General features: G+C 43.6%; 1 protein-coding gene across 1 annotated transcript; it reads left to right on the top strand.

The window, feature by feature from the left end:
* Positions 1-1,551: 1,551 nt before the first annotated feature.
* Positions 1,552-11,875, top strand: LOC311116572 (E3 ubiquitin/ISG15 ligase TRIM25-like; the record flags this gene model as incomplete). The annotated part of the gene is made up of 3 exons (XM_084191648.1): positions 1,552-2,154; positions 2,560-2,655; positions 11,870-11,875. 3 exons carry the CDS (start codon positions 1,552-1,554, stop codon positions 11,873-11,875), a joined length of 705 nt encoding a protein of 234 aa, XP_084047774.1.
* Positions 11,876-13,987: the final 2,112 nt, after the last annotated feature.

Below are 13,987 nucleotides of genomic sequence, written 5' to 3'. Positions count from 1 at the left end.
AGAAGTGACCAAGAACCCGATGGTAACTCTGACAGAGCTCCAGAGTTCCTCTGTGGAGATGGGAGAAACTTCCAGAAGGACATCCACCTCTGCAGCACTCCACAAATTAGGCCTTTATGGTAGAGTGGCCAGACGGAAGCCACTCCTCAGTAAAAGACACATGACAGCCCGCTTGGAGTTTGCCAAAAGGATCCTAAAGTACTCTCAGACCATGAGAAAGAAGATTCTCTGGTCTGATGAAACCAAGATTGAACTCTTTGGCCTGAATGCCAAGCGTCACGTCTGTAGAAAACATGGCACCATCCCTATGGTGAAGCATGGTGGTGGCAGCATCAGGCTGTGGGGATGTTTTTCAGAGGCACGGACTGGGAGAATAGCCAGGATCGAGGGAAAAATGAACAGAGCAAAGTACAGAGAGATCATTGATGAAAACCTGCTTCAGAGCGCTCAGGATCTCAGACTGGGGCGAAGGTTCAACTTCCAACAAGACAACAACCCTAAGCACACAGCCAAGACGCAGGAGTGGCTTCGGGACAAGTCTCTGAATGTCCTTGAGTGGTCCAGCCAGATCCTGGAGTTGAACCCGATCGACCATCTCTGGAGAGACCTGAAAATAGCTGTGCAGCACTGATAGCAACAACATTCACCGTAGAAAAGTTGGCTGTGTTTACAGACAGACAGACAGAGGTTGTTTACTATGACTGGATGAAGGGATACAGTGTTGAAGGCTTCCTTTAGGTCTCCTGGTCTCTTGGGATTTAATCTGTGAATACAGTGAGATAGTCCTAACCATTCAATCAATGTACAGAACAAACAGTCATCATTAACACTATACAGAGTGGGGCCTATGGATATAATATATTATCTTATAATAGAATAGAATAGAATTTTATGAATAGAAAATAATAAATGTTTTGACATGAAAGCACAGCCAGATGATTTGACTTGACAGTGTGTCTCTATACCTCAGTCTCTGAAGACACCCAGCAATGGTTAGGATTATTAGAGAAGCTTTTCCTGCTGAAAGGCAGTTTCATTTCATCTGGTTGCAGAAATAATTCATTGGATATGTTCATAACCCCGTCCACCTATAAGATGTGGGGGGTTTCTGTCTGACTAAGAAGAGATACAAAGAACTCTGATTATAAAACGTCTTCTATTTTTAGTCCTAGATTTGGCTAGGGTTAGGGTTACTGCTGAATGTAGTAACTCTAACCCTGACCCTAGGCCTAACAGTAATACCCACACTGTAATGTAAAGTATTACCTCATTCTCAATGATCAGTCAATACATACAGTATTCATCTAAACTACAGAATATTGTATCAATATCAAACCAAATGAAGGGCCCTAACCTAGAAACTAAAATATTTGTCTCCCTCTCCATGTTGAACGCAGTTCTCTCTCTATCCCTCCCTCCCTCCCTCCCTCTAACCTCACCTATCTGGCAGATCCAGAAAGTCCTCGCCCTCCCAAAAACTCACCTCTGTGGAAACTAAACTGATCTGAGTCTCTGTGTCGTCTGTCTGTGTGAGAGTGAACAACCATCCAAATGGCTCAGCAGGGAGTTCTGCTGGACCAGGACCAGGACCAGTTCTGTTGTTCTGTCTGTCTGGATCTACTGAAGGAGCCGGTCACTACTGCCTGTGGACACAGTTACTGTAGGAGCTGTATTGAGGACTGCTGGGATCAGGATGTTCTGAAAGGGGTCTATAGCTGTCCTCAGTGCAGAGAGACCTTCACTCCAAGGCCTAATCTGAGGAAAAATAACATGTTGGCTGAGTTGGTGGAGAAACTGAAGAAGACAGGACTCCAGGCTGCTCCCCCTCCTGCTCTGTGCTATGCTGGACCTGGAGATGTGGCGTGTGATTTCTGCACTGGGACCAGAAAGCAGAAAGCCCTCATGTCCTGTCTGGTGTGTCTGGCCTCTTACTGTGAGACTCACCTCCAATCTCACAATGAATCTCCTGCTTTGAAGAAGCACAAGCTGGTCAAAGCCACCGCACAACTACAGGAGAAGATCTGCTCTCATCATGACAAACTGCTGGAGGTTTACTGTTGTACCGATCAGCAGTGTATCTGTCTGCTGTGTACAATGGATGAACATAAAGGCCATGATACAGTGTCAGCTGCAGCAGAGAGGACTGAGAAACAGGTAAGACCAGAACTACTTGTTGGTGACTGTCTGATAAACAAATAATTAAAGATACAGTAGGAACTAAGGCTGTTTGAATATGAGATCATTCAAATGAAATCGATCCACGGCAGAACAAATATGAACACAAACTTTGATTATATAGATATGTTAACCCAGATTCTCCAAATGAATCACAATTTTCTAAAGTCAAACACCATTATCATTCGTTATCAAACACCCAATCAGCTCCCCTGTTTTGTGCACTGTTAAAACTATAATCATTCACATAATAATATAATTTCACACAAACACTTCCTCAACATATTAATCCCTATCTTCTATGGGCCCTATGTCCAATTACTATACTATTGATCTACTGGACAAATAAAGCTTGATAGCTCATTGACGAGTGATTCTCCACAGAGGCAGCTGGGGATGAGTCATCAGAAGGTCCAGCAGAGATTCCAGGAGAGAGAGAAGGACCTGAAGGAGCTCCAACAGGCTGTGGAGTCTCTCAAGGTGAGTATTGTTGACCAAAGGAGACACACCATTTCACATCTCTCCTCCAGTCAGAGAGAGAGAGAGGGGCCCCTATCCAATCCCACTGACCCCACTGTTGGGAACAGGCTGTCTGGACCCCTTTCAGAGAATATACTGCTTAATGTAACCGGCGGGATATGAACCCGGGTCTACTGAGGGAGAAAACAACATCTTGACCGTTTCACCAAGAGAACATTCCCTATTGGGCTGAGGGACGACACTGATTTTGAAGTCGAAGGCGGGGCTACCTCATCACATAACCATGAGAAATCATGACTGACTCATGTCCCCTTTACATTAACATGGAGCTCTCTCTCTCTCTCAATTCAAATCAATTCAAAGGGATTTATTGGCATGGGAAACATATGTTTACATTGCCAAAGCAAGTGAAATAGATAATAAACAAAAGTGAAATAAACAATCAGAAATGAACAGTAAACATTACACTCACAAAAGTTTCAAAGGAATAAAAACTTTCAAATGTTATAACTCAAGTGCAAACAGAGTGAGCCATTCGCCAGACTGAGTTCTGGAGGTGAAATGGAAATGAATGAGGGAAAGATAAGTGAGGTAGAAGGTGTGGTGATGAGCTCAGAACCAGAGCCTGGCATCAATGGACATGATAAAGAAGAATCTGGTGCAGTAGGAGATACATTGTAGGAGAACGTGGATCCATACCTTTTGGCAGATCCATTTGTAGTTGCAGGGTGGGTGGGAAAGGAGTTGGGTGCAGTTGAATCAGTGAAGGTAACCTGTAGTGATATTTGTTTGTGTTTCGTTTGGTGCAACACAGACCTGGTGGTGAGCGTGGTGAAACAGAGGAGTCACTGTCAGTCCTTTTGAGTTTTGAGTCTTTACCCAACAGTCTTGGTAGGATATATCAGTTATCCTGTTAGAGCTTTTGTGCCGAATCCACTTCGCTGATTCAGGTGCAACGTTTATGGTCATGTTGCAGCAGTTTGTAGGAGGGAGATTCCAAGATGTGGGAAGTGTGCAGGAGGGCATGGGATAGAGGATTGTGTAGTTTCGGTCGATAAAGTTGTGTGTGTCAACTGTTGGGATGCCCATGTTGCTGGGGATCTGAAGTGTCCGGTGCGAGAGAGGCAGGTTGAGGTGGCTAGAGTCAAAGTAGTGCAGAAGGTGTCGTATGCTGAGGCAGTGAAGAAAGTAGAGGAGAATGGGTCAAGGGTGAGAGATCCTGAGAGGATCCCTGTGAGTAGTAGATCTGTGCCAGCACAGAGGGATAGATCAACGAGTGATATATGCTTCAGTAAAGTTAGCTTCTTGCCGTTCATAGCAATGGTTATCAACTGTACAGCAGAAATTGAATGAAATTGAATGTAAATCACAGAAAATAGATGTTGTGGTGGCAGCTGCAGAGAACTATTTGGGCATACAAGATTAGACTTCAGAAGAGTTACAGGGTGTGTTGAGTTGTGGTTTCCTGTCCTCCCAGGCCGTTGGCATGGTGCAGGAGCAGATAGGGTCAAAGTAGTGGAATTGGGTAGTGGGTATTTAATGAGTGTAGGGTTAGTTGGAAGGGTGTTTTTTTATTATTATTATAATTTACCCTTTTCCCATTTTGTGTCACAAAGTATAATGGATTTATATTATAGTCCAGTTGGGGGCGGTAATGCAACATATTGGATGCCAACCGCCGTTAAACATCAAAGAAGAAGAACCGTTACATTATGTCTATGTACAGTATTGTAACGATGTTCATGTCTCTCTCATTCATTAACTTTCATGGTAGTTGGTTGTGTGGGTCTCTGGTTATGAATAGGGTGCTGACAGACAATTGTTGATGGATATTTATAGAGCTCTGATCAGGACGACAATTGATTACTGGTGTACAGTTTATGGAACAGAGGTAAAGACTTGGCTTCAGAAGCTGGACAGAATCCAGTATAAAGCTTTAAGGATATGTATTGGTGCATTTAAATCAACATCTGTATGTGCCTTACTGGTGGAGGCAGGAGAGATGCCTTTGGATATACAGCGTAAAAAATGGTCATTATCTTATTGGGTTAGGTTGAAAGGCTGTGAGGTTGAGCATCCCACTGCTACTGTTCTAGATGACTGTTGGGAATATACTAGTAGACAAGGCAGTGGTTTTGGTTGGACAGTTGGAAAGCTTGCTGATGAGAGTGGTTTGAGGGAGTTGGAGGTTGGCCCTTCTGTGGTGATAGGGGATGTTCCTCCATGGTTACTCCCAGACCCTGTTGTTGATCTAACCTTGGTAGATAAAATGAAAGATTGGTCAGAAGTCAGTGATATAGAGAAACTGGTTGACAATTACATTGGTAGAAGTTTTTATGCTTTTCTACCACTTTTCACAGATGGATCCAAGGACCCAGATAGTGGGCTCACAGGAGCAGGCGTTTACGTTCCTGAATTTGATGTGCAGATATGTAGAAGACTAACAGATGAACTGTCAGTATACTCAGTTGAACTGTTGGTGATAATAGTTGCCCTCCAGTGGGTGGAGGACGTACAACCTGTTAGAATTATAGTATGGTCAGATTCTCTGTCTGTATTGAATAGTTTGTCATCTGGTAAATATAATAGGAGTGACCTGCTATTGGAGGTATTAATGTTATTATGGAGAATTGAGAGAATGGGTTTAGTAGTGTGATTCTGCTGGGTCCCAGCACATTCGGGTGTGGAAGGGAATGAAATTGTAGACCAGTTAGCTAAAAGAGCTTTGAAACGAGATATAATTTATATTAATGTTCCACTGGGTAGAGGTGAGGCCAAATGTAAGATCAGAGCCATTTTGAAAGATGTGTGGCAGAAGAGATGGTACTCTGAGCACAAGGGCCGGCATTTATATGAATAGTTTACAGTTTTACAGAAAGGCCGATGGACCAAGATTCAAAGGTCAGATTAGGAAGGAAGAGGTGGTGTTTACTCGATTGCGCTTAGGACATTGTACATTGAACTCGTCATTACATCTGGTTGGCAAGCATGGGAATGGTTTGTGTCTGGAAGGTACGGTCGATGAAACGGTGGAGCATGTGTTGTTATATTGTTGTAAGTATGTTGAAGAGAGGGAAAGATGTGTAGGGTCATTGAGGTTGGACGGGGTTGGGGGGGTTTGGAAGGGATTTGGGGATGGGGGAGGGTCTATTAGAAGTTAGTAGGGCTCTTCTTTATTTTCTCAGAAGTACTGAGTTAGGTAGGAGGATTTAGAAATGTTGGAAACCGTGATTGACCACACACTCCAGCACAGTAGGTGGCGGCATGCACCTTTAACGTTGGTTTGTGGACCGCCATTATATCATAGAAGAAGAAGTTGGTTGTGTGAGAGTTTTGTGGTTTGTGAGGAGGGCTACTATTCTTTTTTCTTTTGGTTCTTGTGTATTTTCTGAATTTATTTTCTGATGGTGGAGGGTTTGTTTATTGGTTTCCACTGTTTATCGTTTAGAGTTGAGGGGGGAGTAGGGGTAGTTTGTTAGGGCGGCGTGATGGCCTCAACCGAGTGTAGAAGAAACGCTGTCGCTTCGGGTGCGTTCCGGAGAAAGGTGTGGAGGAAGTTTTGCTCATGGTCGGCGAACAGGTTGGAGCAGAACATCTGCACTCTGCATCCAGAATGAACAAGGCGGTGGTTGTGTTAATGAAAAAGGTTTGTCTTGTTGTGAGTGGGATTTTTGTGAGGGGTGTGTTGGTGCAGATGTCGCCTCTTTCGATAAGAGTTGTGGTGGCTAATCTGCCTCCGTTTACTGCTTACGAACAGACCGCAACTAGTTGGTTAGTTTTGGTAAATTTGCAAGTGGTTTTCGTGTGCTCTCGGCTGGGTGCCAAGCGGAATCCGTTAAACATGTCTGTTTTCATAGACAAGTGTTTGTTTCTTAACAAACTTCAAGGTTACACAGGGGAGGGGTGGAACACAGGGTTTGCTAGCACAGATAGTTTTCGGTGTTTCTAGTGTGGGGATCATCAGTTATAGGCTACAAGCAGCAATAGGATTGATAGGTAGGACAGGTATTGAACCCAAATAATCCCTACTCAGATGCGCTAACCTCAACCCTAGTAAACATGCATTATAAAAACCTTCTATATAAAATTATCTCATATTGGGAGTAAATAGCCTCTGAATAGAAAAGAAAAAACACTGCATCTTCCAGCCCACCAATAAATTACATAATGCAACCGTCGCGATTAGCATATTTACCTCAACATGCCCCTCGCTTGCGTGAGAAGGCAGAGTGCTCGATGCTGGTTGATGAATTTGACAATTAATGTACTAGGAAAATACGTTTTTGTCGACCAGAGGTGACTGAATTAATGTTCAGGCGTATTGATAATCATTATAGTAATGAAGTATAATTTCAAAACATGACCATAAAAACAGGTAATAATAAACATGAATCATCATTATATTACTTCACAGTAATGTGTTAAATGCTTTTTCAGTCCTTCCTCTTGCGTTAGCAGTGTGGAAAGGGACAGTAAAAAGCTCAGGCAGGAGGAGTTTTCCTGTGAGGTGGAGTGGTGGTGTATCCAGGGAGAGAACTAAACTAATCTTCTGAAATGTCATTCATGGTCTTATGCTGCCATCTATTGGAATTATTAAGCAACTGCAGTAGTACTGAATAGTGTTTTTCCTTACTAATCCGTACTAAAATAGTGATTACTCAAAATTGCAAAATAAATGGCAGGGGTACCAGGAGGGAGGAGAGTACATTTTTTACATTTTAGTCATTTAGCAGATGCTTTTATCCAGAGCGACTTACAGTTAGTGAGTGCATACATTTTCATACTGTCCCCCCATGGGAAACGAACCCACAACCCTGGTTTTGCTAGCGCCATGCTCTACCAACTGAGCTACGCGGTAGTAGTGCATGGCCAAGTGGTGGTGCGCAGGCCGTGGAAAAAGCGGTGGTGGGGAGGGTTGCAGCTGGGCTACATGAGCTGAGGCAGGTTTCTGTAGTAACAGAGACTCCGGTGGGAAAAGGCTTGGTGGGCTCATCCCAGGAAATATTACCTGTCATTGGGGAAGAGGCTCTGATCAGGGGGGAAGTGCAGGGGGGCAGAGACTGGGGAGGAGGAGGACGGTACCGTGCCAATGGAGGAGGAGGAAGAGGGGGGAGGTGAGTCTGCGGGAGCGGATGTCAAGGCGTCTCGTTTTCAGACGGCTCATTGGATCCAGTGCTGACAGCCAGTCAGGCTGAGGGCCCAGTATATACGGTGAGATAACTTTCTAGGTTCCTGATGGAGACTAAAGGGGGAAAATAAGGTTCTGCTGGAGTCTTATTTGATTGATCCTGGAAGGTTAGTAAGGTCAGTACAACACGTGATGAAGAATGAGGGTTTAGTGTCCTCTCACCCAGGAAGCGGTATAGGCTGAGAAAATGGGTCATGGGTTCTTAAGGGCATGTCTTCAGAATCTGCTTAAATTGATGTTTTTTTCTGGCATGGCGGCTTTATGAGCTTCTCTACTGGTTTCTGATTGTGGTGATTTCCCTCCCACCTCTTATGGAGATTTCACGGTTAGACTTCCTTAACATGAACGGCGGCAAAGACTGGGGGAATATGTAAACCAAAAACATTTAAATGCCATGGCAGAAATCTTAGTGCAGGGGTAGCAAAAGAGGTGTGTAAGGGTAGGTTGTTAGTGTTTAGAGCCCAAATAATGACCTTGTCTTTGCTTTCATAAATGTGTCTGCACCTGGTCCTCTGTAGCTCAGCTGGTAGAGCACGGCGCTTGTAACGCCAGGGTAGTGGGTTCGATCCCCGGGACCACCCATACACAAAAACATATATATATATATATATATATATGCACGCATGACTGTAAGTCGCTTTGGATAAAAGCGTCTGCAAAATGGCACATTATATTATATTATAGTACAGGGCTCAGTTCTCTGTTTCACCAGAGGGGTTGGAAAAACAGAGTGGGGAAACCAAGAAAATCCCTTGTTTTACGTTTGTCTGATGGGCGGGTAACTTCTGTTGTGGGGAGATGAGGGAGCCTGATGGGTGGGTAACTTCTGTTGTGGGGAGATGAGGGAGCCTGATCCTGGGTGGGTAACTTCTGTTGTGAGGAGATGAGGCTGTGGAGTTGTACTCTGATTTATAGAAGGCAGAACTCTGTGGTCCTCTGTAGCTCAATTGGTAGAGCATGGCGCTTGTAATGCCAGGGTAGTGGGTTCGATCCCCGGGACCACCCATATGTAAAAATGTATGCACATGACTGTAAGTCGCTTTGGATAAAAGCGTCTGCTAAATGGCATATTATTATTATTATCCTGGGTTTTCTCAGGTTCTGCTCACAGACCTTTCCAAACTCTCTCTGTCACAGATAAATCAAATAGACATTTCCCTGGCCTTTCACAAACTCTCAGCTGCTGTCTCTCAGACGGTCTGCCTGTGGATTTTTATAAAAAGTTCTGGGGAATTATTTTACAGGACGTGTGTTGTGTGAGTGCGTCGGGGTGGGGGAGCTGTCGCTAAGCTGTAGACGGGAGGCTTTGACTCTCCTGCCCAATAAAGGGGATTTGAGTATGATTACTGTAATGTTATTGGTTGCCTCATTAGAATATCATAATGTAATGTTAGTGGTTGCCTCATTAGAATATCATACTGTATTGTTAGTGGTTGCCTCATTAGAATATTAGAATATCATACTGTAATGTTAATGGTTGCCTCATTAAAATATCATAATGTAATGTTAGTGGTTGCCTCGTTAGAATATTAGAAAATCATACTGTAATGTTAGTGGTTGCCGCATTAGAATATCATACTGTAATGTTAGTGGTTGCCTCATTAGAATATCATACTGTAATGTTAGTGGTTGCCTCATTAGAATATCATACTGTAATGTTAGTGGTTGCCTCATTAGAATATCATACTGTAATGTTAGTGGTTGCCTCATTAGAATATCATACTGTAATGTTACAGTGAGGGAAAAAAGTATTTGAACCCCTGCTGATTTTGTACGTTTGCAAACTGACAAAGAAATAATCAGTCTATAATTTTAATGGTAGGTTTATTTGTCTCCTGAGTGGCGCAGTGGTCTAAGGCACTGCATCGCAGTGCTAACTGTGCCACTAGAGATCCTGGTTCGAATCCAGGCTCTGTCGCAGCCGGCCGTGACCGGGAGACTCATGGGCGGCGCACAATTGGCCCAGCGTCGTCCAGGGTATGGGAGGCAATGGCCGGCAGGGATGTAGCTCAGTTGATAGAGCATGGCGTTTGCAACGCCAGGGTTGTGGGTTCGATTCCCATGGGGGGCCAGTATAAAAAAAAATAATAATAATGTATTCACTAACTGTAAGTCGCTCTGGATAAGAGCGTCTGCTAAATGACTAAAATGTAAAAAATGTAAATTTGAACAGTGAGAGACAGAATAACCCAAAAAAAATCCAGAAAACCGCATTTCAAAAATTTTATACATTGATTTGCGTTTTAATGAGGGAAATAATTATTTGACCCCTCTGCAAAACATGACTTAGTACTTGGTGGCAAAACCCTTGTTGGCAATCACAGAGGTCAGACGTTTCTTGTAGTTGGCCTCCAGGTTTGCACACATCTCAGGAGGGATTTTGTCCCACTCCTCTTTACAGATCTTCTCCAAGTCATTAAGGTTTCGAGGCTGACGTTTGGCAACTCGAACCTTCAGCTCCCTCCACAGATTTTCTATGGGATTAAGGTCTGGAGACTGGCTAGGCCACTCCAGGACCTTAATGTGGTTCTTCTTGAGCCACTCCTTTGTTGCCTTGGCCGTGTGTTTTGGGTCATTGTCATGCTGGAATACCCATCCACGACCCATTTTCAATGCCCTGGTTGAGGGAAGGAGGTTCTCACCCAAGATTTGACGGTACATGGCCCCATCCATCGTCCCTTTGATGCGGTGAAGTTGTCCTGTCCCCTTAGCAGAAAAACACCCCCAAAGCATAATGTTTCCACCTCCATGTTTGACGGTGGGGATGGTGTTCTTGGGGTCATAGGCAGCATTCCTCCTCCAAACACGGCGAGTTGAGTTGATGCCAAAGAGCTCCATTTTGGTCTCATATGACCACAACACTTTCACCCAGTTCTCCTCTGAATCATTCAGATGTTCATTGGCAAACTTCAGACGGGCATGTATATGTGCTTTCTTGAGCAGGGGGACCTTGCAGGCGCTGCAGGATTTCAAACCTTCACGGCGTAGTGTGTTACCAATAGTTTTCTTGGTAACTATGGTCCCAGCTGCCTTGAGATCATTGACAAGATCCTCCCGTGTAGTTCTGGGCTGATTCCTCACCGTTCTCATGATCATTGCAACTCCACGAGGTGAGATCTTGCATGGAGCCCCAGGCCGAGGGAGATTGACAGTTCTTTTGTGTTTCTTCCATTTGCGAATATTCGCACCAACTGTTGTCACCTTCTCACCAAGCTGCTTGGCGATGGTCTTGTAGCCCATTCCAGCCTTGTGTAGGTCTACAATCTTGTCCCTGACATCCTTGGAGAGCTCTTTGGTCTTGGCCATGGTGGAGAGTTTGGAATCTGATTGATTGTTTGCTTCTGTGGACAGGTGTCTTTTATACAGGTAAAAAGCTGAGATTAGGAGCACTCCTTTTAAGGGTGTGCTCCTAATCTCAGCTCGTTACCTGTACAAAAGACACCTGGGAGCCAGAAATCCCTCTGATTTGAGAGGGGATCAAATACTTTTTTCCCTCACTGTAGTGGTTGCGTCCCCCCTTTTTCTTCTGTTGTGTTTTCCCTCTGTGTTCCTTATTGAAAATCAATTAACAATTCATCCCCCAAAAAAATCCTATCACGGTTTTGATTTAATCACTTTGGTACTATTTTCACAAGCAGGTGGTACATTTTCACAACTCTTAGTATAAAACTCCAAGCTGGTCATGCTTGTAATGCAGCCAGTCTTTCATTCAAAACCTGTCATTGTGCATTCATTTGGATTGGAAACATCTCTCACCCACAACCATTGATTTAAAATATAAATAAATGTAATGAGAGCATTGGTTTAATCACCAAAACAACTTAAAACTACTCAATTGAAAATATATCATTAACTACCAATAGAAATCACTGCAAGATAAGTGTTTCAAATAACCCTTAGAAGTGCTGAAAGTAATATGCTACAGTACTGTAAAATACACTTCACATTAGGCAATACACTTACATTACCCAACAAAATTGACAGAATCTATCATTTCCATGATATCTGTCCAATGTGTAATCAAAGGTGTGATCAATGATGACATCCTCTACAATCATTCATGGGGATTTATTTTTATTTTTCTGATGTAATTGCAACATACAGTGCTGTCTGTAATTAGATGTGAGACATTAAATGAAACATTAAATGAATGAAAATAAAATAATGTTTTTATCACGCATTAATTAGCATCAAGCCTATCTTGAGCATTTGGCCATAAATTCTCATCCACATCAGTAAATGTCCTCATTGTTCATGCACCGCTGTAGAAACCTTTCGGCATGTTGAATCAAAGCTTGACATTGGTCTGCATTGATGTCATCACATGCCTCATCCATGGCCAGAAGGAGGGTGGCACGCTCATGGGGATGGCGATCGTACACCTTCCACCTCCATGATGAAAAAAATAATTTAATAAGGTTGAGGAAGGAGAGTACCGGGGCTGGTATAGGGTCACGAATCAGGGAGCGACCTGAAACCATGCCTGGACCACCTCTGAATGGTGGAACCTGACATTGTCCCACACAATAACATACAGTGGGGAGAACAAGTATTTGATACACTGCCCATTTTGCAGGTTTTCCTACTTAGAAAGCATGTAGAGGTCTGTAATTTTTATCATAGGTGCACTTCAACTATGAGAGACTGAATCTAAAACATAAATCCAGAAAATCACATTGTATGATTTTTAAGTAATTAATTTGCATTTTATTGCATGACATACAGTGGGGGAAAAAAGTATTTAGTCAGCCACCAATTGTGCAATGACACAGGTCAAACATTTTCTGGGGAGGAGGAGGACGGTACCGTGCCAATGGAGGAGGAGGAAGAGGGGGGAGGTGAGTCTGCGGGAGCGGAGGACAAGGCGTCTCGTTTTCAGACGGCTCATTGGATCCAGAGCTGACAGCCAGTCAGGCTGAGGGCCCAGTATATAGGGTGAGAGAACTTTCTAGGTTCCTGATGGAGACTAAAGGGGAAAAAGAAGGTTCTGCTGGCGTCTTATTTGATTGATCCTGGAAGGTTGTAAGGTCAGTACAACACGTGATGAAGAATGAGGGGTTTAGTGTCCTCTCACCCAGGAAGCGGTATAGGCTGAGAAAATGGGTCATGGGTTCTTAAGGGCATGTCTTCAGAATCTGCTTAAATTTATGTTTTTTTCTGGCATGGCCGCTTTATGGGCTTCTCTACTGGTTTCTGATTGTGGTGATTTCCCTCCCACCTCTTATGGAGATTTCACGGTTAGACTTCCTTAACATGAACGGCGGCAAAGACTGGGGGAATATGTAAACCAAAAACATTTAAATGCCATGGCAGAAATCTTAGTGCAGGGGTAGCAAAAGAGGTGTGTAAGGGTAGGTTGTTAGTGTTTAGAGCCCAAATAATGACCTTGTCTTTGCTTTCATAAATGTGTCTGCACCTGGTCCTCTGTAGCTCAGCTGGTAGAGCACAGCGCTTGTAACGCCAGGGTAGTTTGTTCGATCCCCGGGACCACCCATACACAAAAAATATATATATATATATGCATGCATGACTGTAAGTCGCTTTGGATAAAAGCGTCTGCAAAATGGCACATTATATTATATTATAGTACAGGGCTCAGTTCTCTGTTTCACCAGAGGGGTTGGAAAAACAGAGTGGGGAAACCAAGAAAATCCCTTGTTTTACGTTTGTCTGATGGGCGGGTAACTTCTGTTGTGGGGAGATGACGGAGCCTGATGGGTGGGTAACTTCTGTTGTGGGAAGATGATGGAGCCTGATCCTGGGTGGGTAACTTCTGTTGTGAGGAGATGAGGCTGTGGAGTTGTACTCTGATTTATAGAAGGCAGAACTCTGTGGTCCTCTGTAGCTCAATTGGTAGAGCATGGTGCTTGTAATGCCAGGGTAGTGGGTTCGATCTCCGGGACCACCCATATGTAAAAATGTATGCACATGACTGTAAGTCGCTTTGGATAAAAGCGTCTGCTAAATGGCATATTATTATTATTATCCTGGGTTTTCTCAGGTTCTGCTCACAGATCTTTCCAAACTCTCTCTGTCACAGATAAATCAAATAGACATTTCCCTGGCCTTTCACAAACTCTCAGCTGCTGTCTCTCAGACGGTCTGCCTGTGGATTTTTATAAAAAGTTCTGGGGAATTATTTTA

The sequence above is a fragment of the Coregonus lavaretus genome (genome assembly GCF_964263955.1).
Source record: "Coregonus lavaretus genome assembly, contig: HAP1_SCAFFOLD_331, whole genome shotgun sequence".
Taxonomy (NCBI): Eukaryota; Metazoa; Chordata; class Actinopteri; order Salmoniformes; family Salmonidae; genus Coregonus; species Coregonus lavaretus.
The sequence above is the reverse complement of the archived record's forward strand: the minus strand, read 5'-3'. Positions and strand labels throughout refer to the sequence as shown.